The sequence below is a fragment of the Anarhichas minor genome, unplaced genomic scaffold, assembly GCF_050575085.1.
Source record: "Anarhichas minor isolate MPS153535 unplaced genomic scaffold, ASM5057508v1 ptg000010l, whole genome shotgun sequence".
Lineage (NCBI taxonomy): Eukaryota > Metazoa > Chordata > Actinopteri > Perciformes > Anarhichadidae > Anarhichas > Anarhichas minor.
The window spans coordinates 6,937,210-6,963,130 of NW_027466456.1; the positions used below are offsets into that span (position 1 = coordinate 6,937,210).

At 41.9% G+C, this 25,921-nt stretch overlaps 1 protein-coding gene across 3 annotated transcripts in view; it reads right to left on the minus strand.

The window, feature by feature from the left end:
- Window positions 1–797: 797 nt before the first annotated feature.
- Window positions 798–25,921, minus strand: part of faf1 (Fas (TNFRSF6) associated factor 1) — a 59,308-nt gene continuing 34,184 nt past the window's right edge. Inside the window, exons 13-19 of one of the 3 annotated variants that reach the window (XM_076087897.1) lie at window positions 23,255–23,409; window positions 18,242–18,378; window positions 18,052–18,140; window positions 13,495–13,575; window positions 12,743–12,820; window positions 8,735–8,950; window positions 798–1,898 (exon numbers count right to left, since the gene is read on the minus strand). In XM_076087897.1, the coding sequence (XP_075944012.1) occupies window positions 1,815–1,898; window positions 8,735–8,950; window positions 12,743–12,820; window positions 13,495–13,575; window positions 18,052–18,140; window positions 18,242–18,378; window positions 23,255–23,409 (840 nt within the window). In that variant the 3' untranslated portion in view covers window positions 798–1,814. Of the gene's footprint in view, window positions 1,899–8,734; window positions 9,181–9,289; window positions 9,347–12,742; window positions 12,821–13,494; window positions 14,223–18,051; window positions 18,141–18,241; window positions 18,379–23,254; window positions 23,410–25,921 lie in introns of those variants that run through there. The other 2 variants (XR_012953083.1, XM_076087898.1) reach the window with 2 other exon arrangements.

The following is a 25,921-nucleotide window of genomic DNA, read 5'->3' on the forward strand; positions in this document are numbered from 1 at the left end:
CTTGTCGTGTTTTTTCTTTCCTGAAGCAGCTTGTTTGTGACGCTCGCTCTGCTGGGGTTCTCAAACTTTGCCTTTAGCTGACAGAGGGGCCCTGATACAGATGGAGGGCTAAGCCTGTGTGATCTCTCCTCGCTGAAGGCAGGAAATTAGCTGCAGTGTGACTGATATTACCAGGTGGCGTGTGACTGAGAATCTTAAAACATTGCAAAAGGTCTCTCGGTGGCAACAGAGATGCGAGGATGCAGATCTAAACTTTGGTATCTGTAAAAACTGACTCTGGACAACCTGGGCAGCGTGTTCCGGGTTTCTTGATTATAATCAAACTTGCATAAAACAGCTCAAACATTATTCAGAAGTTGAACATGAACGCCGCACATCAAGATATCTAACAGCCTGTTTAACACAAGGACCTTTGTGATTTACTTTCTTTCGACTCCGGCTTTGGCTTCTGGAGTCTCACCAGTTTAAAGCAGCCACTAAGTGTGTGGCTCCCAAATACATCAGAAATCTATAACTCAGATTGGTTAAAAGAAACTGCTTTGCTCAATTCATTAATAATCAGCCATTAATAAATTATTAAATAGTTATTATGTTATCCTAATACACACCACGATGCAGAAATGGATATTGATTCGCAAAGTTTGATATAAAATGAGATGATCTTCCATTTACTCTGAATATTTATAGGCCCTCCATCACAAATCTTTGCATAACTTGAGAGAATTAAGAAAAAAAAAAATCCCGTGTGTGTGTGTGTGTGTCAGGATATGTTTCAACAGATTTCCGGGCAAGACGAATTGATGTTCATATTCATATATTTTATATAATGTATATCAAACTAAAACTAATACAGCATCAAACTTAAAAAGGATCAAGAGAAAAAAAACGAAAAGAAAACAAAAAAACCTGAAAACTGATCATTCCGCTGGCGTGTGGAGCAGTGGGTGTTAAAACCAGGGGGAGCGGAGACTGAGGGGGCTTCTCATGTGCAGATGCTGCAGGCGTTCCCCGTCACGTCTCATCCCCGCGGCTGACACAGCAGATGGAGGGATGCAGGGGTGGAAGATGGGGGGGGGGGGACGGGGGACGACGACAGAAAGTGGAGTTTGGGAAGGTCGAGGGAGGAAATACAGGTGTAGATGAAACCGCCCTGACTTCTGCCAGGCAACATCTCTTCTTGCTTTTTTTTTCCATTTTTTTTTTTTTTAAAGCATTTTTTTGATTTCAAACACAAAAAAACATGTTCTAAAAAAGCAGCCTTGGTGTGTTGAATGTGGACACAAGGGGAACAAGTCCATGTTTTTTCGTTTTTTTTATTATTTTCCTGTGACAAAGATTTGTCTTCTCAGTCTCTCGATTCTGTTATTGTACTGTGTTGTGTTGTCGGGAACGTGAAGTTGTGGAACGAGAGAGAGAGACAGAGAGAGAGAAGGAGAGAGAGAGAAGGAGAGAGACAGAGAGAGAGAAGGAGCGAGAGAGAAGGAGAGAGAGAGAGCGAGAGAGAGGTTTGGGGGAGGTAAATGTTTGGCCGTGTGCTTGTGATACTGTCTTTGCTCCTCTGTGCAACACGTGTACACTTGGCATTCATGTGCCACGACCAGGCCGAGGGCAGAGAAGCTTACTTGCACTTGTGTGTCACTGGACGTGCATGCCAGTGTGTTTATGTACGTCTGAGAGGATTGGTTATGTGTGCGTGTGTTGGTGTGTGTGTGTGTAGTGTAGGCCCGGACTGGTGGGGCCCATGCTCGGTGACTAGTGTGTGTCCAGCCAGTTTATCAGTCAGTCGGTCCTCTCAGGTACCAGAGGGCCAGTTCCTATTCCCTAGCCTCCAGGAAGAGCGTCTCCTGCGGAAACAACTTGGCCTCCAGCAGAGTCGACCCTCGATCCATCTGGGTGATCTGAGAAGAGACAAGGTGGGGGGGGGAGTAGAGGGAATATATCAGACCACCGGCAATCAAATGTCTTAATACTTGGGCTGCAACTAATGATTAGTTTCATTATCAATTTATCTGACACGTATTTCTCTCAATTCACCGATTCAGTCAATAAATGTCAGAAAATAGTGAAAAATGCCCGTCACAACGACGCCAGCATGTCCTCTTCCAATCGATTGTTTGGTTTAACCAACAGTCCATAAACCAAAAATATTAAATGTACAATAGTATGAAACAGAAAAGCAGCAAATCCTCACATTTGAGGAAGCAGAACCAGCAAATGTTTTTTTTTTTTTTTTAAAGAGAGAAAAAAAAGAAAAAACATCAAATTTGTTTGCAAAAATGTTTCTGCCAATGAACTAATCCATCCATTGACTAACTGTTTCCTCGCTGCTAAATGCCTTTTATTTTTCTTCTGTTTCAGCCTTCCACACTCAGCTGCTATTTTTGAAGAGGAGATTTTAACCAAAGTGCTCAGCAAAGTGGATAAATACTGTACGACAAACCTTCTACAGGCCTAAGACACACAAGCAGGCTTTTAAATCTCCGGGTTAACCGGAAAATATTAACTTCTTAAATGTCGTTTTCAGATTCATCCATACTTGTGTAGACGAGACCTCAGTCATTCTGCACTACTGAAATCCTTTGCCGGTTGTCCCACCATATATGCCCTGCAATCCAGACAGGACAATAGTGTAGCTTTACTGCTGAGTTCATTGAATGTGTGAATGTGTGTGTGTGTGTGTGTGTGTGTGTGTGTGTGTGTGTGTGTGTGTGTATTATTCTAGCTTCACGTTTAAAAAAAAAGTCAAGGCAGTAATCTGAGCAGCTAGAGCTTCGTTTCCCTAAGAGGGCCATCAGGTTTGTTTTCTTAAAAAGGCTCCAATCCAGAACAAACTGATGAACATTACAGGACAGGAGAAAGTGTGTGTTGTATCTGGTTGGTTAGTGTGTGTGTGTGTGTGTGTGTGTGTGTGAGAGCAAGAGAGAGAGAGAGAGTAGTGGTAATTCAGAGGACAACTGTGTGTTTTTAAAGACTAATAATGCCTTATTTCAGCTGTGACAAAGGTCAAACCGAAACGTAGAGGAGAGAAACATTGATGTGCGTTCAATGCTCTGCACGACAGCTGTTGTCTAAAGGCAGAGGAATAATGTAGTACCACCCACAGCGGAGGTGATGGAGTTAGCTGACATGAAGGGGGTCTGACCTACGTTTTTCTCTTAGCTTATGTGAGCTAATCACTGGAGGGGTTGTGTTACATCGGGCCAATCTAACACCTGGGCTGAATGGGCGAGGTGGTGTGACACGGAGATGTGTCCAGGGCTTATCTGATGACTGCTACGTCAGCCCCTCTGATTAGGGCTCCTATTCTAACCTCACAGAGGGATAATTAACCAGCTCCCTGTACCTGCTTTAGAAAGGTCGGGGGGGGGGGGGGGGGGGGGGGGGGCAAGCTAGCATGGTAAAGGTCGACCTCACAACAAGCAGAGTGATGGGTCTGAGAGAGGCTATTGTAGGGGAGGAAATGTGAACTCTGACCGTGAACAGAACCACAACTTCACCTACAATCGCCTCCTGCAGACTATGTGACAAGTGGCCTCACGATCCGGTATTTAAAAAAGTGCAAATGAAGCTCTGTACATAAATACATAAATACAATAAAAATCTAACTTGATTTTTGAGCTCCCAAGAATTATTTAAGATACCTCAAACCATCTCAAACAATGGTGATAAACAGTGAGTCTATGTTCGCTCCTGCTTTTATTTGAGGCAGAAAGCATTGATATAAGTAAACACCAACAATCCACACATTTAAACTTGTGTTAACTACAACATCTGTAAAACCAGAAGGTGTACGAGGATTCGGAGAGAAGTGGAAAAAGGAGGCAAGTAAAATAGGGGAAGAGGACAGATCAGCATCAGACAACCTATCCATCTCCCATGGGTGTTTGGAAATGTCAGCAGTCTTTGACTCCATGTCTTTCATCTCCTTGTCCTCATTTCAACGTGTCACTTAGACTCTTGACTTTTCAGCGGGGTCCCTGGAAGCCCGGCGGTGGCTGGGAGGGGCTGCCACATCAACCTCATGCCCCATCACCTAGCCAGCCGCCTCGCAGCCCAGCGGGGAGCGACACGCCGTGAAGAGAGGTAAAATGGTGTGTGTGTCTCTTTATGAGTGTGTGTGTGAGTGTGCTGAAAAAAAAAGAAGCATATTCCATCCCGACAGTGGGGAGTACGACCAACAGGGTCGGCTGCGTTCTTTTTCCCACCTCAGGAGCAGCGCGTCGCAAATGGCTGCCATGCTAATGAACCCGACAGGCTGTTATGACACCACAGCATCAGGTAGGAGTAAATGAGGCTTTGGGGTGGAGCAGGTGTGTGTGTGTGTGTGCAGAAGTGTGTCTGTGGTCTACATATAAGCCTGTGTGTGTGTGTGTGTGTGTGTGTGTGTGTGTGTGCTCTTAGTGAATTCGGGAAGAGAGTTTGTGCTCGTATAGTTCACCAGGGAGAAACGATGGGGGGAGAGCAGCATCTGACTCTCAAAAAGAAAGTAGGGAAACAAGATGCCACACTGACACAGGAGACGGGCGCCATCGGTGATTGTTTACATTGTTATCCAATTAACAGACCATAAGCATGGAGGCATCTGTCAACAAACAAAGCTGTTGTTTTTCCTCTGCTCTGCCTAAGCCATTTTCTCTCCTCCTGTGCCTACACAGCCATGCATGCATGCATACATACATACATACATACATACGTACATAAGACAGACACAATCTAGCTCTCTGCTTTGCAGTTTGTTTTTAACCTTGAGTCAATATCATTTTCATCCGCCAATTTAGATCAAATCAATCAGCTAAATTAGGGGCCGACTATTTTAAAAAGACGAAATTAATTTACAAAGATTTCCATCCGTCTAAATAGCATTTATAACCAGAAGTTAATTAAAAATACACAAATGAACAGAATAAATACTCAATTGAACAAAAGCAAAATCCAAAGAGGTTATACAATATCTAGAGGCTCAGCATTAAAAAGGCTAATTTTAAAACGGGAACTAATTAAAAACACAGATGGTGCCTCTCGGCAATCTTTGATATTTTGTCTTTACTTTCCTGTGAAGAATTGCGTGACATAAAATAATCAGCTAATATCAACCCCGTGTATTTGGCATTATCAAATTGCAGATTTTCAACGGTCAAACCCACATAATTAGCACTTAACGTGCAGTTTAAAATAAATACCATAACTGTACGGCACTTGATTAAAATGAATAAAACACACTGATAACAGAGGAGGCGACACTAAGCAATGCTGAGCCGCGAAAGAAAAGAAAGGGAAAATAAACACAGGCCCTCGAGATGTCCGTTTCCAACGTAATCAAACGTGCAGCTGAAATAACGCATTTTTAATGAAGCCATTACAGGCCCTACTATGTTAATTAAAACCAAATAACTTGTCTGTTTTAAACTAGTGTTGTCAAGTGTTTATTTGGCCAATTACAAAAGCAGTGGGAGATCATTATCTGCTGCCAGGAGCGTTGACAGCACGTAGCGCCGGGGCGTGAACAGAAAAGAACAGACCAGAATGCGGCACTTCAAAGGCAGAAATGCACCGCACAGACCGGACGGGGGGGGGAGAACAGAAAAAACAGGGAACGGGGAAGAAGAGAAAAGGAGAGAGAGCAAGCCAAAGGAGAGAAAATACAGAAATACGATTAAATAGTTTATGCTTTAAAAATATATTTAAAGGGTATTTTTTTAAAGGGTAAAAAATAAAGGGATTTTCTTTGGGGGGGGGGGGGGGGGGGTAGGCATATGGAGGATACAAAGGCTGGATAGGAAAACAAAAGTATAATTGAGCAGGGAGGTAGAGAGGCAGGGGGAGAAGGAAAGAGGAGGGAAAAGGGAGACAGAGGGAGGGAAAGCTGGGAGGCAGAGGAGCAGCAGAGGTTTGAAAGTGATGAAAGGGTCGAGATCCTGAGAGTTAAACTCAGACTTTAACATTACAAATGTTAATGTAACATATGTTTTCAATAATACATTGTTCCTGGTATGGGTTTTCCACAAAAAAAAAGTTGAATTAACTTTTTTTTTAATTCTCAAAATCTACTCCTTTGCCCTCCTTCGAAATTCCAGAATCTATAAATATGCAAAAAATTGGGTCTCCTACTTCCAAGTGAAGTAACAACAAGCAAAGCGTGTTTTTGAGCCGAGATCCTGGAGATACCGGCCTGTAGTTTATAGTGTATAGAGCCACGTTTCACATCCACGCTCAGAGATGAAGCAGAGCAGCACCATGAAGCCGTTTACTGCTTAAAAAATAAACCGCCGTAGTTCTTCCTGTGAATACGATTCGTTCATGATAGCGGGACAAGAAAAACAAAACATACCAGTACAACAGATGTCAAATCTATTTCAGTACAACCCTCTTTCTGTGCCACTGTTTATTTGTCCTGCATCTCAGGTTTTGTCTAAGAATCATTCGGGCAAATTCAACTGACAGAGCTGGAAGACGGATTAAGAGAAGGTGAAATGGAGTACAGTATCACAGTGAGAAAAAGAATACGCTGGTATGACAGTGTTTGGGTGTCTGTGAGCAGCCAGGCAGGAAGGGCCGACAGCCAATTACTATACCGGCAGTCTAAACATGTTCACCGCGAGCTGAAGGAAGAAGACCTCGGGCCTTTCAACGGTGGTTTGTGCTCAACAAGTATCAAAGAAAAAAAGGAGGAAATTCTTGAATGGAGAGCTGAAAACTGAAACACTAAAAGTCTCCCCCTCCTTCCTCAAACTCGCTGACAGTCATAGAAACGGAGAAAGGGTTAGCTCCCTGAGCACGGCTAAGCCTAGTACAAATGATGCCAGTGTAAGGCCTGCTGTAGTGCTGAAGAGATAAGCTGATACCAAAATGTTGGGGAACAGACTGAGTCCAAAAATTGGAGACTAATAGACACTTATCGGTGGAAAAAAAACCCAGCCGCGAATCAAAGACGTCATTTGACTCGGACGTTTTACCTTAAATTGTCAAAAGATGATTTACAAAATGTGAATACACCCGCCTGACCAGATGATCACAACACAGCCCCGTTTTCCTGGTCGATGATGTTGTAGTTTCAGCCAAAAATACTCAACACAACTTGAGCAAATCCACTCATTTGTGTTACAGCTGAATGTATGGAATAAAGCAGGCTTGCGAGGAGGGGAATAGCAAAAGAAAGAGTGACACTGCACAAAGCTGCTGAAAAGTAGAAAAGGGAGAGAAGGTTTCAACACTTGTGCCGTATTACAAATGCAATAGTGGTCTATCCTCTATCCTCTGATCCTGGCAGAGCAACAGTGAGAGCGTCTGGACGGGATGGAGGCTTTCTATGCTCCCTCTCATTTAATTACAACACAGAGCTGCAGGATTAGACAGGGGCCTGTGTTCACAGCCTCATACTGGCACTACCACCGAGCTGCTTCTCTCCTCTCGTTCCCCAAATCTCTCGCCTTTCCTTTTTCTGGAATTATCTCCCATCGTCTTCTTTTTAATAACTTCCCCACTTGTCTTCTCTATCCTTTCCTCTTTCAGACAGTTTCTCTGATTAAATCTTTTCTTTGTTTAAGCTTTTGTCTTCTCTGTTCTCTGTTTTCGACTAGTTCTGCAGTCAGCAGCCTCTCCTCGCTTCTCTACCCCTCTAATCCTCCCATCCTGTTTTTGCCGGAATTTCATCTGCGATGCAGACACATCTTTATCTCTGTCTCAAACACATGTTTACTCTTGATTATAAAGAGACAACTGTGAATCCTTTAAGTGACAAAGTTGTGAGCGGGGCATGTGTTTGCTTGAAAATATTTGTGCATGTGTTGAAGTGTGTGATTGTGACGAAATGAAGAGTGTGAGCTACGCGTTAATGTGTGTGTTAGTTTGAGGTGTTTGTGCCCCGGCGGTCTCTACAGACTACGATGGCACACTGCCTGGGCAAGCCTACACACACACACACACACACACACCTCTATACAACCAACACCACCCACCCCTCCACATGCACTCCTCTCTTGATTAATGGAAATCCCATTTTTGTTTCCAGCAGCATGGCTAATTAAACTGGTAGTTAAAACAGAGCTCATTAGCTCTCTGCCACAGAGCGCGGCGGCTAGGCCCTCTAATGACTGGCTGTAGATGGCTGAGTGCTGCCGGGCGTCAGCAAAAGAGCCATAGAGAATACTGCTGTTAGTGCTGACAACTGTATCCTAACACAATCATAGGGTACTGTATTCACAATGGACTGATAGTAATTAATATTCACAGAATAATACGTGTGCGCAGGTGGGTGGATAAACAGCGGGCTTAGCTCGCTCCGTCACAGGTACGAGTAAACAAAAGCAGCGACGCACACTGTGGAAAAAAACGGTGACAAAAAGCAAGAAATAATAATAATCCCTCAGCAACAACAGATTGCCTTAACTATCGTCCCTGCTGCTCTCCACGCACAGCCGTCGACTGAGGTTCAGCCCCGGCCAGAACCGAAAAAGCCAATTACAGCTGTGGATCTCTCCAGCAGAGATGTTAGCCGTGAACGAGGACACTTCATAACCTGCTGCTACTCTTCTGCAGCGAGGACAAATTTAGCACGTTATGAAAGACCGCACAAAGACAGAGATTTGACGTCTTTCCCTCTCCACTTGTGAACTGAACAGCTTACATTTGTGTCGGTCTTTTAAAGCCCCTTCACTGGACATTTATTGGCAGAAGGCGTTCATTATTTCGTTGACGTGCTGGCTTTCTAAGTAGGAGAGGAAGGTGTAACACTCACATTTTTACGAGGGAAGGTGGTGAGGAGCTTGAACTCTTCGAAGGGGTATCCCTTGGAGGCCACGAAGTCGAAGAGGACCTGAAGCTTACAGCTGCCCAGGAAACGCCTTTCCAGAAACTCGCCACTTGGTGTGCGGATTCGCAGTTTGCTGATTTGCTCTGCTGAATCCTCGTCGGGCTCCGACGGTAGGGCCTGCTCCAATGACAAGCGGATTGCCTGCAAGAATTTTACTTTGGTCAGTACAGCACATTGACAACCTCAGAATAACGAGAGAAAGGGCCAGATTTCTATCAGGCAAATGGCCTAATTGATTAAAGGTGGACTTCCTTGTTTGAAGAGAACAGAGGTGACATCAACAAGGCAAAGACGGTGCAAACACCAGCCTCCTCCAGACTCTATGCATCATTCTGTGAAGTGAGGAAAAACTCCACTCCGTTCTGTGAATACTAAAATACATGAAAATGATTTGAGGAAATGAAAGGAGTAAAAAAAAACAAAGATTCTAGATGAAATAGTGATTCAATGTGTTGAGTGAAGGCAGAGCTGTTTACATACAGGTGCTGGTGAGGTGCAGCTGTCATTACTGCTGCTGCAATCCTTCTTCTTTCAAGCCTATTAGCATAATAAAGTCTCTATATTAGATCGGTTTACAGTCTGTTGACAGAAAGTGAGCAGGAGTAAAAAGTTACTCGGTTAATCCAGTGATGATCTAAAATGATAGAAAACTGTGGATCATTTACGAAAAGGGAGGATAAATGCTTTCCTGATTAAAACATCTTCTAATTTAGCTTGTTTATTTTAATGCACATTAAAAACACCAAGGTAAAAGACACATATTCATAAAATGAATTGAATAATTGCAGGAGAGGAAGGAAGCTGATTCAAAGTCCTCTGGACCTGAGATTCAATAAAAGTGTAACTTCAAAAATGACCCCTGGCTCTCTGCTCTCTGCTTATAGTCAAATTAAACCAGAACCTCAACAGTAACGCTGTCGCTGGCAGTTATGAAGATGACGACACGCTAACCAAACACGTGTGAAAGACAAGCCAAGAAGTTGCTCCCAGAGTCGGATTGCAGAACTGTTGCCTCACATTAATTAAAGGATCCTCTTGTCCTGAGAATGTTATTGAATTAGTTGCCCTGTGCATCACCCTGTTCCCTACAGCCTGGTGAGGCCCAGAAGGTTGCCAAGTAGCATTTCAGTATTTTTTAAAAGTGTTTTCCTGGTGCTTCATGCTTTATTGCCGTTGCTCAGTCTTTTAGGGAAACCTGAGATTCTGCTGAATATCACAGTGTCTACCACAGAAAGTCATGTTTCATAAGAGCTGATTTTAAAGACACTACATGTGGTACATTTGGTCTACACCAGAGTGAGTTTGAGAGTGTCTCATAGCACAAAGACATCCATCAACTGTCGTCCTCCACATCAGAGGTAATCAGCTCTCCTGTGCTTCAAAAACCGCGCTTCAGCCGCTCCCTGGAGCCTCTCTCCTCTCTGCTCCTTTCCCGTCGCCTCCCTCCTCCCCCGCCTTGTTGTTCCTGTTTGGCCAGCCGGGGAGCATATGCTGTGACAACACGCCCCGGCTTTATTTACAAACCATAATGCAATTATATTTCATAAGAGTGTACAACAGTAGCTCATTAGCAGCTTCTGGTGTTGGGTGGGCAGGGTAGCACGCGTGCCGCTCCACCATCAGCTCCCTCAGGTACAAGAGCTGATGCTGACTGAGTCAAAGGGGCCCCCGGGGACAGACTTGCACTCACGTATACACACACACACAATAGACAGACGCGTGTGTGTGTGTGTGTGTGTGTGGTGGGGGACATACACATGCAGTCAACCACAGACACAAGCACAAACACCCACACAGGTAAGAGGTAGCGTCCCTCAAGAAACCACAGGACACACGTCTGGTCGAGCCTCGGGCCCAGGCTGCTCCACACAAATAATCAGGAGCATCTATCCGCCGCTCCAGCTCCGCTCGGCTAACCGCAGAAAGCAAACAGATGACGGGTGGGGGAGAGCGGTGCACCTGACAGCCGCACAACTGTATGCTAAGATCCCTGAAGGAGGTAAATAGTAAAGTCAACCTACACAGGTGCATGCACATACACCCCACCTCAATTCACCAGCTCCTGCTTTCATCTCACTCTTCTTTGCACAAAAGGCACAGAATCTCAGAGAAAGCACTCCCACTAGCATTGCCCGCTCTCTGGGGCAACTGATGTTTTTGTTGTGTCTGAAGTTTCTGTCATATACACGACTAGATTACTCATAAGACAGAAAACTGTAAACAACAAGAGGTAAAAACAGTTTACACAGTGCACTTTTGACTTTCTCAGAGTTGTAAAGTGCAACAACATTAAAGTATTTTATGAAAATATGTATTAATATTATGGTAAAACAAGGAATCCTGGCACAGTATTCAGATATGTTGATTTTTATTTAAGGATATTAGAAGTCTGTTGACGGTAAGTGACAACGTAGTAAGCAGGAGTTGCCTGTTAAGATGAAGAGCATCATTTGTAATATAAATGCTTTAATCAAATTATAACTTGTTTACTTGAATAGGTATATGCAAATGAGGACAATTGTTTTATTAAATATACATTTCTTCAACTATATCTATGGTAGAAAATATAATGTCTGATTTAAGCTGCTAAAAGCAGCTAATGAATTATTGTTAACTTCTTACATTACTTAAACTTTTGTGGTTTCCTACATACAAGAAGATAAAAAAAACATTTTTTTATTCTTTTTCCAACCAAAAACGTCCCAGAAATGAAGCGACAAAATAATCGCTCAAAAATGAAGTTAAGTTACTGTTGAAATTGAAAATTTTAGATTTTTTTTTAATGACAATTCCCCAATAGTGTTTTTCTTTCAGTGTATGTTTAAACCTTAAAGTAGTCAGAAATAGAAGTAGCCACCACAAAATGCAGTATTATGTTGTGATAAAACAAAAGGGCACCCAGGTACCATTTCAGGTGAATTTTAGCTCCTGCTTAACGGTTTAAGAAAGTGAAGTTGCCATTGTCCGGGTCTTGCAGCTGTTGGTCGCGCTCATATTTATGAATATCTAGACTGTAGCACAAACACAACACCAGTCTGTAAACACAGGAGACACCATGGAAACCATTGAGCCCGGGAAAGGGAAAATTGATATAAGTAGGCAACACAAGGCCAAAATGGCTATTATTGTTTAAAATACACAAGCGTGCGGACACAGTTTGGTTCGTGGACTACAGTGATATAATTAAGAAGGCCTGACCCGGAGCTCTTTTGTTGTTGTCTGTTTACCTTAAGTGACAAATAATCCGAGCGAGCTGGGTCACCCAATACCTCTCAGGGCCCGAGGCTCTCTGCTCTGCTGTTGAGTAAACAACATTTAGCGGGACTACACTGTATGACTATAGACTGTATTACAACATTGGTGCCATCCTCACAGACAATTATTGTTTTTCCTGCATGCGTGACAGTGTGCGTGTCTGCCTCTGTGTGTGTGTGTGTGTGTGTGTTTGCCCCCTCTTCACATACAATAATTGTTTTCAAGTGAATATGCGTGTTTGCTTAGGTTGTGTTTGTGCACAAGCCTGTGTACATGAATTGCCTCAGTCTTTTGTTCACTTGGGTTTCAATATGAGGCTGTGTGCTGTACTGCAAAGCAGTCAAACAGAACAATAACTGTGTGCATGTAAGGTGACATTAACAGGGACGTGCCTCGCTGTAATTAGAATATTTTATTCTTCTGAAATGGCTGTGTGCCTGTTCGCCCACACTACACACGCTTCACTGACTGGCAGGCTTCACCCAAAACCACAATCTAATTGACTCATTATTGTGAAGTGAGAGCAAGAAAAAACCAAAAAAACCAACGGCACGATGGCTTAATCACTGCGTGCTGGCAAAACATATCCTTGTTCAGCCTTGCACTGATCAAGTTGGGTTATTAATTTTGGTAATTTGCATAATGAGAGTATGATGTGCGTATGGCTGTTCTTCCCACCTCCTTCTCATCCTCCTGCTCCTTTTTCATCCGTTCCAGGCGAACCTGCTCGGCCTCTTCCTTCTCTTGGGCTTCTCTCTGAACAAAGAAAAAGAATGAATTGATTAAATGGGACGCAACGACAGGTACTATGTTTCCCACTGGATGTAACTTAGTTTTTTTAGACACTCAATTATCTAAATCTAGTAAAAGCTAATGACATGACACAAAATCTGAGAAAAGTAGGAAATCCAGGCATTTGTAAAGCTGGAATGAGTGTTAATTTACTTGATATAGGATTTTAATGATTATTTAATTATCCTGAACTTTGCATCAAGTGATTAATCTATGAAACGAGTAACAGTTTCAGCGCTAGCTCATTGCATTTCATTAATATACCCGTTGTGCTAAATAGCATTAAACCCTGAAAACAACAGCAGTAAACTCCAAGGTATTTAACTTTTATTAGAAACACAAAATTTGTTAAAATTGTACAATAAGAAAATGGAGGTGATGCCTTTTTAATAAACAATGTAAAATCGTGGTAGAAGTGGCGCTTATTTAACCTGCACATTTAATTGATTATTATTTCCCCATTAGTTGGGGAGCAGCAGCTTTTAGTCCTGGCTCCCACCACAACACAATATTCTATACATGCCAGCTCGTAATCACAAAACATGACGTACATGATGTACACGTGCTGGCTAGAATACCACAACTAACTCGGAGCGCATTCATTCAAGTAGCTAATGTGTTTCATTTTTCAAAAATACCTTTTTACGGTCAGCCTCTAAAGACACACGGTAGGCCTCGTCCTGTTCTCTCTTCACCGTTTCTCTTGCCTCACGCTCGTCCTGGGCAGAGACGGGGAGAAAGAAAGTGTTGTTTCCATTAACTAACAACATAATAAAAAGGACACACAAGGACAAAACATCTAAGCGGAGGCGCAGGGTGTGGGAGCCGGAGAGAGAGAGAGAGAGAGAGAGAGAGAGAAAGCCAAGCAAAAGAAAATGCAGCATGTCAAATGTGGTAACGTACAAACACCAGATATGAAAGAGTAGCACCAGAGGGGATTCATTGTGACCGTGCTGTGATTTACCAGACCCTGAGTCTCTTTTATGTTTCCTCATCTCAGTTTCACCGTCCCTTTCTCTTTCTTTCACTTTGCCTCTCTCTTCCTGTTTGTACAGAGGGAAGGGGACAGGCGGCCCTTCTCTTTCTACCTGCTGTGGCTACAAAGTGTTTTATATAAAGACTGGGACTAAATACGAGCGTCCATTGTGTTAACAGTGCACAGCCATTAGTTTTCCATTTTCTGAAGGCCCATGCTGTGTGCCAGCCCGGATATGGCAAAGGAAGCTTATTGTGATGATCAGAGGGCTACTGTGCAGCTAAGCAGTGGCTGAGCAAAAGGACAGTGTGTATTGTTGCATTCAAACAGAAAATGCAAAGGATACATTTGTGCTTTTGGCCCGCATAATAGATGGACATTGAAAGGAAACTGTAAAAGAATGGCAGAGAGGGACAAAAGCATCAAAAGTGGCCACCTTCAATAGACTGGCCCCGAGTCACGCAAACATGGCACACAATAGATCACGTTTGATACCCATCTTGTACTGTTGTAATGTGTTTTCAAATGCACCATCTGCCTAAAATGACCTAATGCGCATGAGAAGCATGACGTGAAACATTAACCTACCATGTATCTGCTCAAAAACAATGTGATGTAAAGATCTTATCTTTGGAGGCTTTTCAATATATATAGTATATATATATATATATATATTGGCTACTCATCGTGTTGGCTACACATGGGCTGTCTCTGTTAATAAACTCCTATTTCAGTGGCCAGAAGTCAGACATGCAAGCTGTCACACATGTAATGTTTGCTCACATAAGAAATTTAATTTAACACTTATTTGCTGTTGCCTGTGTCGCTTAGAGCTACTTTAATTGGGGCAAATTGTTTATGTAATTATTTGTTTTTGGACAGCACTGTGGCACACTGACAATTCACAGCAAGACGGTCCAGAATAAACCTCAGCTCAGGTCCTTTCTGTGGACCTTGCGTGCTCCTCTGATGTCGAGTTATATTTCCCCAGGGTGCTTCAGTTTCCTCGAATATCAAAAGATATGCATGTTGGGTGCTCTTGACCATTGGTTAGTTTTGGCTGCTCATCACATGAAATGCATGTGAAATGACCTGAGCTGAAAATAGCCTGTGACGCTGACAGATGCCGACCACAAATCCTGCCGTGAGTCGTCTGTTACTAACTACTAAGCTAAAACACAGACACCCATAGGAATGACTGGCAAAGGTTGGTTGAAGGCACACTGTGGCTGTCCAGCTGCTCCATTTCCAGACCGACACAAAAGTCACTGTCAAAGTGGAATGTCTGGGTCGGGTGGATGTCTGTGTTCGTGTCTGAGTTTGTCTTTGAAAGGTGAGGTGGGGGGGAAAAAAGGAGGAAAACTGAAAGAAGGAAGGAAGGGAGAGAGGGAAATTCAACAATGCCTCAGAGCTGCTACAGTGAAGATGGGATTAGTCCAGAGTCAAGGCTGACTTCCCCTTGGAGATGGGATAGGTCCTGTCAGATACAGGATATACTAAAATCCTGTGGTTATTGGTACTAATCACACTGGAACATTATGCTTTCACCATCAATTATACTCTCTACGCTGTCTTTTTGACATTTTCACGAGCCGTTTCCTTCTGACAGGCCACACCTGGGCAATTATCACACTATAATACCTTTCAGAACAGCTTTGCTAAACTCTTGTACAATGACCAAGCCAGTTGTTGCAATGATTATAAAAGAAGTGATGACAGCACAGTAATAAAATACAACTACTTTGCGCAGATGCCATAAAAAAAAGAGAAAAATCAGGATGTAAGAAATAGAAACATGCACGATCATTTTCAAAATCATTCTGTGGTTAGCCAAATATGGAGGGCGTAATCTCATATTTTTAAGATGACATAACGAGCATGTGTGCTATTATATTAAAACAACAACTAAATATAGTTTCAATATCCCTAAATATTACTTAATGAGGTCAACATACAATGTAAGCTAGTCAACCAAATCAGTCCCGGAAAGTGTCAAGTAGTGAAAGATTTCATGGACAGTCTGCTTAAATTCTTGATCAGCCAGGTCCTCATTTAAATGTAAGTTGGACTGTTTCATTTCTGCAAAGTTCTTGTCTGACAGCTTGAGTTTAGAAAACATTTACCATTATAGAACATTAGTTTATGTTAATTATAGTATTGACAAAAGCATCCTTTTAGTATCACCAGTCCAAGTTACTAATACTGAAAAATATCAAACGATACAAAGTGTGAACCAACAGTACACATCATGATTCACCGTCTGATCTGACACATGGACATACTCTGAATACCTCTTGTCTCTTCTTGTCATTGTTGATTTTTTGATGTGTCAAAAGTGAGTATTGTAGCAATAAGAAAAAGAAGTCTAACCCTCAGGTGTGTTTGTTCGTGTGTGTGACAGCCACTGTTCCCATAACTGAAATGCTATGACTATCCCATTAGCATTGTTGGAAAGGCTGTTTAGTTGATTGGTTCCTATACGTAGATACAGTAGTTAAAAAAGAGGCACAACAACGTTAGTGAGAGTCTGTTGGAGGAGTGTGGGAATAAGAGAGACACAATACACAGACCAAAACATGTGTGAAAACATGAGAAGAACAGGCTCTTATTAATGATCACAAATCTTAACTGAATTTCTGTATATCTTAAAAAAATGAATTTAAAACACTTGTTAGTCTACAATGATCCTGTATATTCTGTTTTGTTGCTAATTTCTAAACCTCGGACTATAAATTAATAAAAATTAAAGAGCAAAATAGAGCTTGAGAGGATGTCTCTCGAAGTCCGCTGACTGAAAACCTGTCTGGACGAACACGCATAGAGTGTCATTCATTCTCCTGTTTGATGTCACTGAGTAAACGCATCAGTAAATGGTGAAGAGGGTCAGGTGAAAGTATTTGACAAAGAGGGGACCTCCTTGTGATACTGTCCCAGATTCCCGTTTATGACATGAAAAGACTCCCACCACTGTTCCCTCACTTGTCTGTATGCAGTGTATCCCTCAATGGTGTTTGAACACTTTCTATTGGAGTAAGAGTGGTAGTCGACAGACGCAGAGCAGCACAGTGAGTCTGAGTCCCGTCCCTATTCAAAGACTTAGTTGGTACATTAAGTTCGAACTAAAGGGGAGTGAGGTGAAAAGGTTAAGTATTCTCTGCTTGTCACAGTTTAACAATGCCGACTGATCTGTTTCATCATGTTGTGGTTCATCCCTTAAGAAGAATTTTAAAGACTCAAATGTGGCCACCAGGGCCTTTGAATGTGGCTCTAGTCAAGGAAATTAAGATTAAAAAGGTTTGATTTGTAACTGGAATACAATTACACACCAGAGACGCTGAAGTCACCGATATGAACTTAAACCTTGAACTTTATTACAGTCTTCATATATATATATATATATATATATATATATATATATATATATATATATATATATATATATATATATATATATATATATATATATATATATATATATATATATATATATATATATATATATATATATATATATATATATATATATATATATATATATATATATATATATATATATATATATATATATATATATATATATATATATATATATATATATGGGTAGAAACATGAAATTAGACCTCTGCATTAAACTCATCCTAAGCCTTTTAGGAGCAGTGGGTTGCTGTTAAGCGTCCAGGGTTCAGTGTCTCACTCAAGGACACTTGGATATGCGGCAAGTAGGAGCCAGGGATCGAAACGCCTCCCTTCTGGTTAAAGAACGAACCGCTCGGCTCACTGAGCCACAGCCGCCCTGAAGATCATTCAACCCTCATCCTACCAACTGGGGTCCAAGCACAACCCCACAGGTACACCTTCTGTCATATCTTACAGGTGCTTTACTCTATCATTCAGAACCTGCTACCAATTGCAGCTACGAGATCAAACAGAATAGATGTATAAAATGTTTGTCACGGGTCCGACTTTAAAGTACCACACACTGTCAGGGGGGCAGAGGCTCTCTGTCAGACGTTTTGAAGGAGACAGGCAAAGATGCAGCAGGCACAAATTTCCTCGTGTGCTTTGTCTATTTTCGTTTTATAAAATATGTAAATTAACTGTAACTTTCCTAAAATAATAATAATCTGTTTTTTCTTCATGTAACTACTACTACTTAAGAATCAGAGGCTGACATTTGTGTTTCACTGTCACAGGCACCCTTGTTGCACTCAAACCTCACCTCATCTTTGATGTCCTCTTGTTGTTGTGCTGTGAAGATCTCCATTGCTCCCATTAACCTCATCATCAGCTCGTCCACTGTCGTATTGCCTGGAAATAAAACGGTGTGTAACTTAATCTTTGCGTTCTCACATAAATTACAGAAACATACACAGTAGACGATATCAAAATATGAATAGAGTTGTAATCACCTTGAATAACATTTAGAACTTCATTGGATGTGCGTTTGCCCATGACTATAAGGAGCAGGGGGAACTGGTCTGTCTTGTATGTCCGTATAGTCTGTGTCACCACGCTGCCAAAGTGCCTCGTACACATGGTGAGTAGTCTGCAACACAAAGAAATAATAATCCAGTTCAAATGAATCCTTTTATTCGATTAAATTCATTTTTCTTGGAATTGAACACATATTTCAGAACGTGTCATTTAAAGGAAAATACTTAACACTTAAAATACACATGCATGTACAAACAAACATTTTTACAACGTATGGAAAAGGAGGAGCATACTCCAGTTTTTCCAACTGCAGTAGAAAAGAGAAATACACACAACTCGTGGCATGAAGGAACTTTAAAGCCAATTCTGCATTTTCTTATTCCATCAGACTGACATGCTATCTCAATTGGAACCGCAGATGAATTAGTATTCCTCACCTGACACCCAGAATTGATAGGGCAAGAGAGGATTTCTTATTCCATTACAAAGAAAGAACTTTTTAAATTAACATTTCAGAGAGGGAAAAGGGTAGCTGGCAGCCGGGGCGCCGCCAAGCTCCCTGTAAATGTCATAATATTAATGAACGGCTATAGACTGAATGCAAATATAGATTAGCTTTTTCTCCCGCCTTTTAATAAGATCTACTTTAATAACTGGTTGGTAAAATAGAGAAGTAATGGAATGGATGGAGGGACAGCGGGTCAGAGGAAGAAGATAGATGCGAGGTATGCTGTCTGAGGGGGGGTGTAACTCATTAAAATATGAAGCCAAAGCGGAGGGAGCTACTTGCAGACTTCTCAAACTGTGAAATATAGTACTTGGGTTCATTGTGGTGCTTTTGAAAGTAATAATCGTGCCAACACGGGCTGAAAATATGGATGATAGAAATATGGAAGATCAGTGAAAAGATACAACCACAGAGCTCAAAGCAGAACTGGATTTGAGATACTTTAGGAGTAAGACTCAAACACTTTTTAAAATGTTGAACTTTGAGTGACCCACGTCTTCCAATGAAAAAGTTGGGTACCCTAAATCCTACTGATCATTTTGTCCTGACACTTGTCCCTGTTCAGACCTCGACCCAGGCAGACCTTAACAATAGCTGAGAGAGAAACTCTAACCTGTAATGAAAGGCCAGGGAACAATGGACACTAACTTGAAGGGTAACCCAATCTTAAATCTCCCATCAAACACAAGCCAACCTGCTTTGGTTTCTATCTCAAAAATAAGGATGTCAGTCCACCACACTAAAAAAAAAACATCAGCATCACAACATAAAAACTACTCAGCCTGTAAACACAGCCTAAACCTGTACACGTATCTACTGCAATAACGACAGAAATGCTATAACCAAGATATGAAGCACGTATGAATCCACCTACGGAACAAGTATGGACACAACACGGAGGGCTGGAGGAAGTCAAGCCACTGCAGAAACCGAGGTGAACAGTTCAGCACGGTCTCATCCAGCCATAACATAACATGGTGAAGAATGCGGCCTTTAGAATCCTTCAGGGGTAACTAAATGTAGAGGAAACACCTGCACGGAACATGCAACGAACTGCTCCGATGCTTAATGTGAATGACAGCTTCTAATTTTTCACCAATCCAATCTCCATCGCTCACCGCACACCGAGACAGCTAAAATAGTTAATGTTTCCCTGGACTGTCACATCGCATTTCTTCTCATCAAAGTGTTGCGTGAAGATGCGAGTGGACTGGTTAGACCTGACATTCGCTCCGCTGAGCAGCTGATGAGTCAGGCTAGTACAGTAGCACTGCAGGGAATGTTCTTGCCAGCCACCTGTACGGGAGAACGTCTGGGAACCGGATGCTCCGATTGCTCACTGTGTCAATCACACTTTGTTTCAGAGCAAACATGGACATGTTTTGATTTGAAAGTGACATTTTGTTCTCCCTCTCGAACCAGTTATGTCTTCAGGAAGGAGGATTTCAAGAGGAGAGGTCAAGTGGACACAACAGGTCTGCACGTTGGTTTGTGCTCTTTGCGGTTAAGACACCAACTTACACACAACGGTGATTAACAATAACAAGAACACCTGGGTTTTTGAGTCATTGTACACTGTCATATTATTGTGGCAGGGCCTTGTATGTGGTTGACTGTCCCAATCTCTACAAAAGAAATAGCAAGACAATAAAGTCACTTCAGTTCATAATTTAGAGGTGCGCCTTATACAGATATGCGAGCATGGAATTAAATGTGTAATAGATTTGAAGACGTATGACTCACACTGATGAAAAATATCTACTTTAAGTTTGTTTATCTACTTATAGTTTCAATATTTGCCATGTGCAATGACAATACAGCTACGATATATCAGATTAATTTCCCATGGGTGACAATTGCACTGGCCTCCAATCAGCAGAACTGCATTTATGCATAATTAATCATTTAACTGGGAGGCCTGTGAGAATAGAGAGAGCGCAGCAACGGGCACATTCCAATATCAGCAGGTTCAACTCACACTCGCACACAATCGGGATACCTTTCTAACAGCCTGTGTGATTGATGCCAATCACCAGTCACTTTGGATCAACCAGAGAGCGTGAGAATACAGGGAAGTGTGTGCGAGTGTGTGTGTGTGTGTGTGTGTGTGAGCACATGTGCATGCATGCGTTAGCAGCAAAGCTGTGACTAGCTGTGTGTGATGAAAAGCTCCAGATGTTGCCTGCCTTTTAATGTGCAATAAAAAGGCTCAGCTGGGGCAAAAAGCAAAGGCGGCCAATGGGAGAGAAAGGAGAGTGGAATAAAGGAAGGAGGGACATTTCCTTAAAAGAAATAATGGAGGGGTGAGGTCAGGGCGAGTCTTTCTTAAATGGCTGCTACCAGAGGGCAGGCTTAACTCTGGAGGTTCTGGGGAGAGGGTTGAGGTAGTGGGATAAAGAGAAGGGAAATAAAGAGAGATGGAAGGACCAGGAAGGAAAAGATGTAGCAGAAACACGAGGGTACGTAGGGGAGAACCCTGAGCACAACGGTAATGAGAAAAACCAATCATACCCTCAGCAGGTCCACCTTTACCTCCAGCTCTCCACACTTGAACCAACAGGGGATCTGATTGTCTATCACACATCGCAGACTAAATTCATTATCAAATTTCTATTAAATTTACCATCCAGATAAAAATAGTAGCAGGGGTAGCAGGGTAACAAACAGGTGTCGCACAGACCTGCCAGTTACACACACACACACACACACACACACACACACACACACACACACACACACACACACACACACACACACACACACACACACACACACACACACACACACACACACACACACACACACACACACACACACACACACACACACACACACCAAAATGTGGACGTAAAAGGAGAGATAGAGATGTTTGGACTCCGAGGGAGTCCTTCGTCTCCCACTGACCCTCTATTCAGACAGCTTAGTAAAGATTGCCCAATCAGGGGCCTCGCCATGCAAACACAACGCCTTTTGTTAGCATGCAATCTCCGAGCTTCAAAAACAGAATGAAGCAGAGGAGAGAATGAGAGGACGGAGATGCAGGGTGTGAGCAATGGAGTGAGAGTTGAATGCCAGCAATTAAGGAGAGGTCCACACAAACGCAAATCGATTTAAAAACGCTGTTTATGTGTCAAATGAGGTTCCATCCGCACTGACATTTTAGATCATTTTCTAAAAGCCCGCTGTTCACACCGACATGACAAAACACAGATCTCATCTTCAGTCTTTTGTAGGCTTAACATGTTAATAACTATATAACTGTAAGTGACACGGTGGGGCAGAGCACTAATTAAAACTACATTAACCTCCTCTGATAGAAGTATCTAAAACAATGGGACTAGAACAAGACAGTAACAGCTTCCTTAACAGGGCATTCTGGCAGTTTGCAGAGCTTTCTCCACACAATCAAGCTCCTCTCCTACTCAAATGCATTCAATATCCCTCTTTATTAGCTACAACTCAGTATGCAAACAGTCCTGTCCTCCAGACAGTAAGTCACACATAAATAAAACATAAGGATTAAACATTCAGTCGGGGCTTAGAGGCTCCATCATTGCTCTTCTTTAACTTTACAGTTGGAGATTGCGATACTAAACATTATTCTGATCGGTGCCAGGATCACGGAGGGGTCCAGAGAATGAAATAGTTAAAGGGCAATTCAATTCTTTAAACAACCCGGGTCTTACAGTTTGTGGTCATCATTTCGATTCATTCAAAACTGTTTTCTCACAAGATTCATGATGAGACTCAGACACCAGGGAATAGAGTAGAATAAATACCACTGGCTTTAAAACAGAATCTATGCGATATTGCAATTTGAGATATGGGTAATCATTTAGCTCAGAAAATCGACTTTGTTCCGGAAATAAATGACGGCGCTTTGATGCAGCGTGATATTCATGTTTTCATGCACTACAAGAAACACCCCCGGCTGTGTAAAGGCCTTTAAACTCCTAAAACTATCTGGTTCCAGAGATTCAGCAACAGGGGCTGACACAATAACAGGAATATGTGACACTACAATGCAATCCAATACTAGAGCACAACAAATTGCAGCTGTAAAATATTCATGAAAATTAATCCATTTCACTTGTCTGGCCAACAAAAGTTAAAGCTAATAAGTGTCACAAAAGTAGTATTTTAAGGCCAAACTATTGTACTTACTTATAGTTTATTTTACGGGTATCCCTACTTTTGTGTCCACCCCATGTAGGTGTCCCAAATTAAATGAATAGAGATGTAACTAATTGTAAGCAACGTGGTTTAACGTGTTTTAGGGTGAGAAATTATCATTTTTTTAAGAAGTCATACACATTTAGTAAACAAAAGAATGAATTGAACTTGTGTCTTTATTCATATCACAACTGAAAAACTGCGTAAAGCCAGCGAGATACACAAGAGATAAGGGAACAAAACAACATGCGTAGCCGATAAATCCTGCAGCTCTATGACCAGCAAGAAAATAATCAAACTGTGATACCTGGCTTTGTTAGCTTCTTTAGTGACATCCCAGGCCCATGTGATGAAGTTCTGGCTCAGGTAGGAGACAATGGAGTCAGCGCACATCATTTGGGAGCAGAAGACGTTGCCGAGGACACTGTCATCATTGTGGAGGTAGATGGCCAGCAGCTTTCTCTGTGGAGAGGAGACGAACAGAACAGAGGGAAATAAGAGTTTCAGGTAATAAAAGAAAAGATGTGAGCAAAAATGTACAACTGATTCTCTACGGACTATTTTTTGCTGAAGTGAAACAGATTTGAAATGATAAATTCTGAAAAAAAAAAAAAAAATCTATGGCTCGCAGATGTGTGCTGCTCTGTAGTGTGAGATCTGACAGCCACAAGTGGGTGCCTCATCACTGCCGAGACATTTCCACATTACATGACTATAAAGTGACATGAGGGAGCACCGGGTGCAGAGCCAGCATGACTTCTGCAGACCACAGCAAGGCCACAACTGGCAAAACAGCAAATACCACACAAAATCAAATGGAGAGCGGTGTAAATAAAACTCTCGAAAGAAGATATGGAGAAAACAAAACAGACAAATCACTCTATTTATTTTACACCAAATGCCAGCAGCCTGTTCAGGTTAGTAGCGTCAGGGCCAGACAATATTGACGAAGCTCCAAATCCAAGGATATTGACACCATCAAATAAGCCTGGCAGATTCTCCCTACTGACAATCTAATTAAAAAACAAACACACCCACAAACATAAAAGGTTCCAGGGGACAATGTTGGAAATAATGCTCTCTAAATTACATGTCACTTCTCTTGCTATATACGAACAAATAAGAAAAACTCTCGCAGTCTCCGCTGAGTTCATTTTTAACCATGGCTGCGGAGGGGGAGTCAAAAGGTCTGTTTCTCAGGAGCAGTAATCTAGGCTACGGACGCCAAAAAGCAAAAAAAAAAAAAATCTACACAGGGCGTAAAACGTGAAGGGAAGTGAAAGGAGAAGTTGTGCTATACTGTGGCCTGTGTAGAATAGGAATGGGAGAGCACTGCTGTGTTTGCTCAACGATTAGTGCTTTAGAATAATCTCCAGGGCTCCTAGAGAGAAGGAGCTGGGGACTCATTCATTGGGCCGATTCAACGGCCTGAAAAGATTAAACACTCATGCTGAGAAGACAAGCAAATTCAGTCTTGAGAGAGGAATGAGTGCGAGGGGAGGGAGAGTCTTACAACATGAAAAAAAAAAAGAAAAAACCCCGATACACGCTCAAACACAGACGTCCTAACACACATGCGCAGATGCACAAACTTTACTGTGTGGTGAAGGACTCGCACTCACACTCACACATGCTCAATTAGAGCAAGTGTAAAGACTAATCAAAGTGGGCATTTTCGCCAACTGAACTCCTTCATCTTAGTTAAACTGTCCATACCCCTCTGTTCCCTGTCCGCTTTCAAGTCAGATCTTTTGTATTGCCTGTCTGAGCAGGGAGGAGCAAATCCCTCCGTTCAGCTAAATTACTAGGTCCAACCTGAGCTAGATAGTGACCCCATAGCCCTTCCTCACACCTGCTCACCTACATCTCAGCTTGCTGTGTGTGTGTGTGTGTGTGTGTGTGTGTGTGTGTGTGTGTGTGTGTGTGTGTGTGAGAAGGAGACTAAAGATGTCGCGCCATGAACAGTGTTCGCATCGAGTCAGCTTGAGCTTCTGACTTTATAATCAATGTTCCCTTACCGCTGAAGGTAGATTGATAGTTGAGTTTCAGCCACTGGCACATTTAAAAGAAAATACATTTTTCATCCAGATGTACGATGACAATATTTTTCGAGCAAAACAAAACCTAATTTGATGGAAGGGAATATTTTGTGTTGTATTATGGCGTTCCTCTAAATGAGGCCTCTGGAGAGAGGAATATACTATTTACTGCACGGTACTGTCGCTACCACCCTCGGTTTTGGCTTCATCCCCGTGAATTTATCACCACGGGGAAGCCAAGTGGAACAGTACAGAGCCAACCGTGAAGTGCATTGAGTTGGCTTCTTTCACAGTTGAAAGAGTTGCTATTAGTCAGAATGTAGTCAGAAACATTGATGCTTAAATTGATTAAAATCTTTTTGCTTCAAATTATTCCTGTTCTTTGATTTAAGTGACCAAGCATCACAACACTTAATTCTAATGAATAATTAATTGGATGGAGCTTAAACACTTATAACAGTGTAGTAAATGAACTAAAAAGCTAAAATCATTAATAGCATCCAGAGTTATAACACTTTGAGTGTGAATTAAAATAGCAACTTAATTAGATAACACACACACACACACACACACACACACACACACACACACACACACACACACACACACACACGTTAGAATGATGCTTCGATATGTTTTAAGGGATAGTCCATGATGATCCGTACATTAACTTTACAGAGACAGCAGGACAGAGAGGCTATCTACCCCCTACACTGTTAACTGCACTGTTCAGACTCAATCATACCACATACCACGCTCACCTGCCAGACGTCAATGTGTACATGATTAGTAATAACATTTTAGGAAAGTCCCTGTCCTAAATTTTTCAACATTAGAATAAAGTTAATTATAGTTAAACAGTTAATGTAGTTGTATTATAGTTAATTATAATTAGAAATTATTTTTAAACAATTAGGAGAAGTCATAACCTTTCA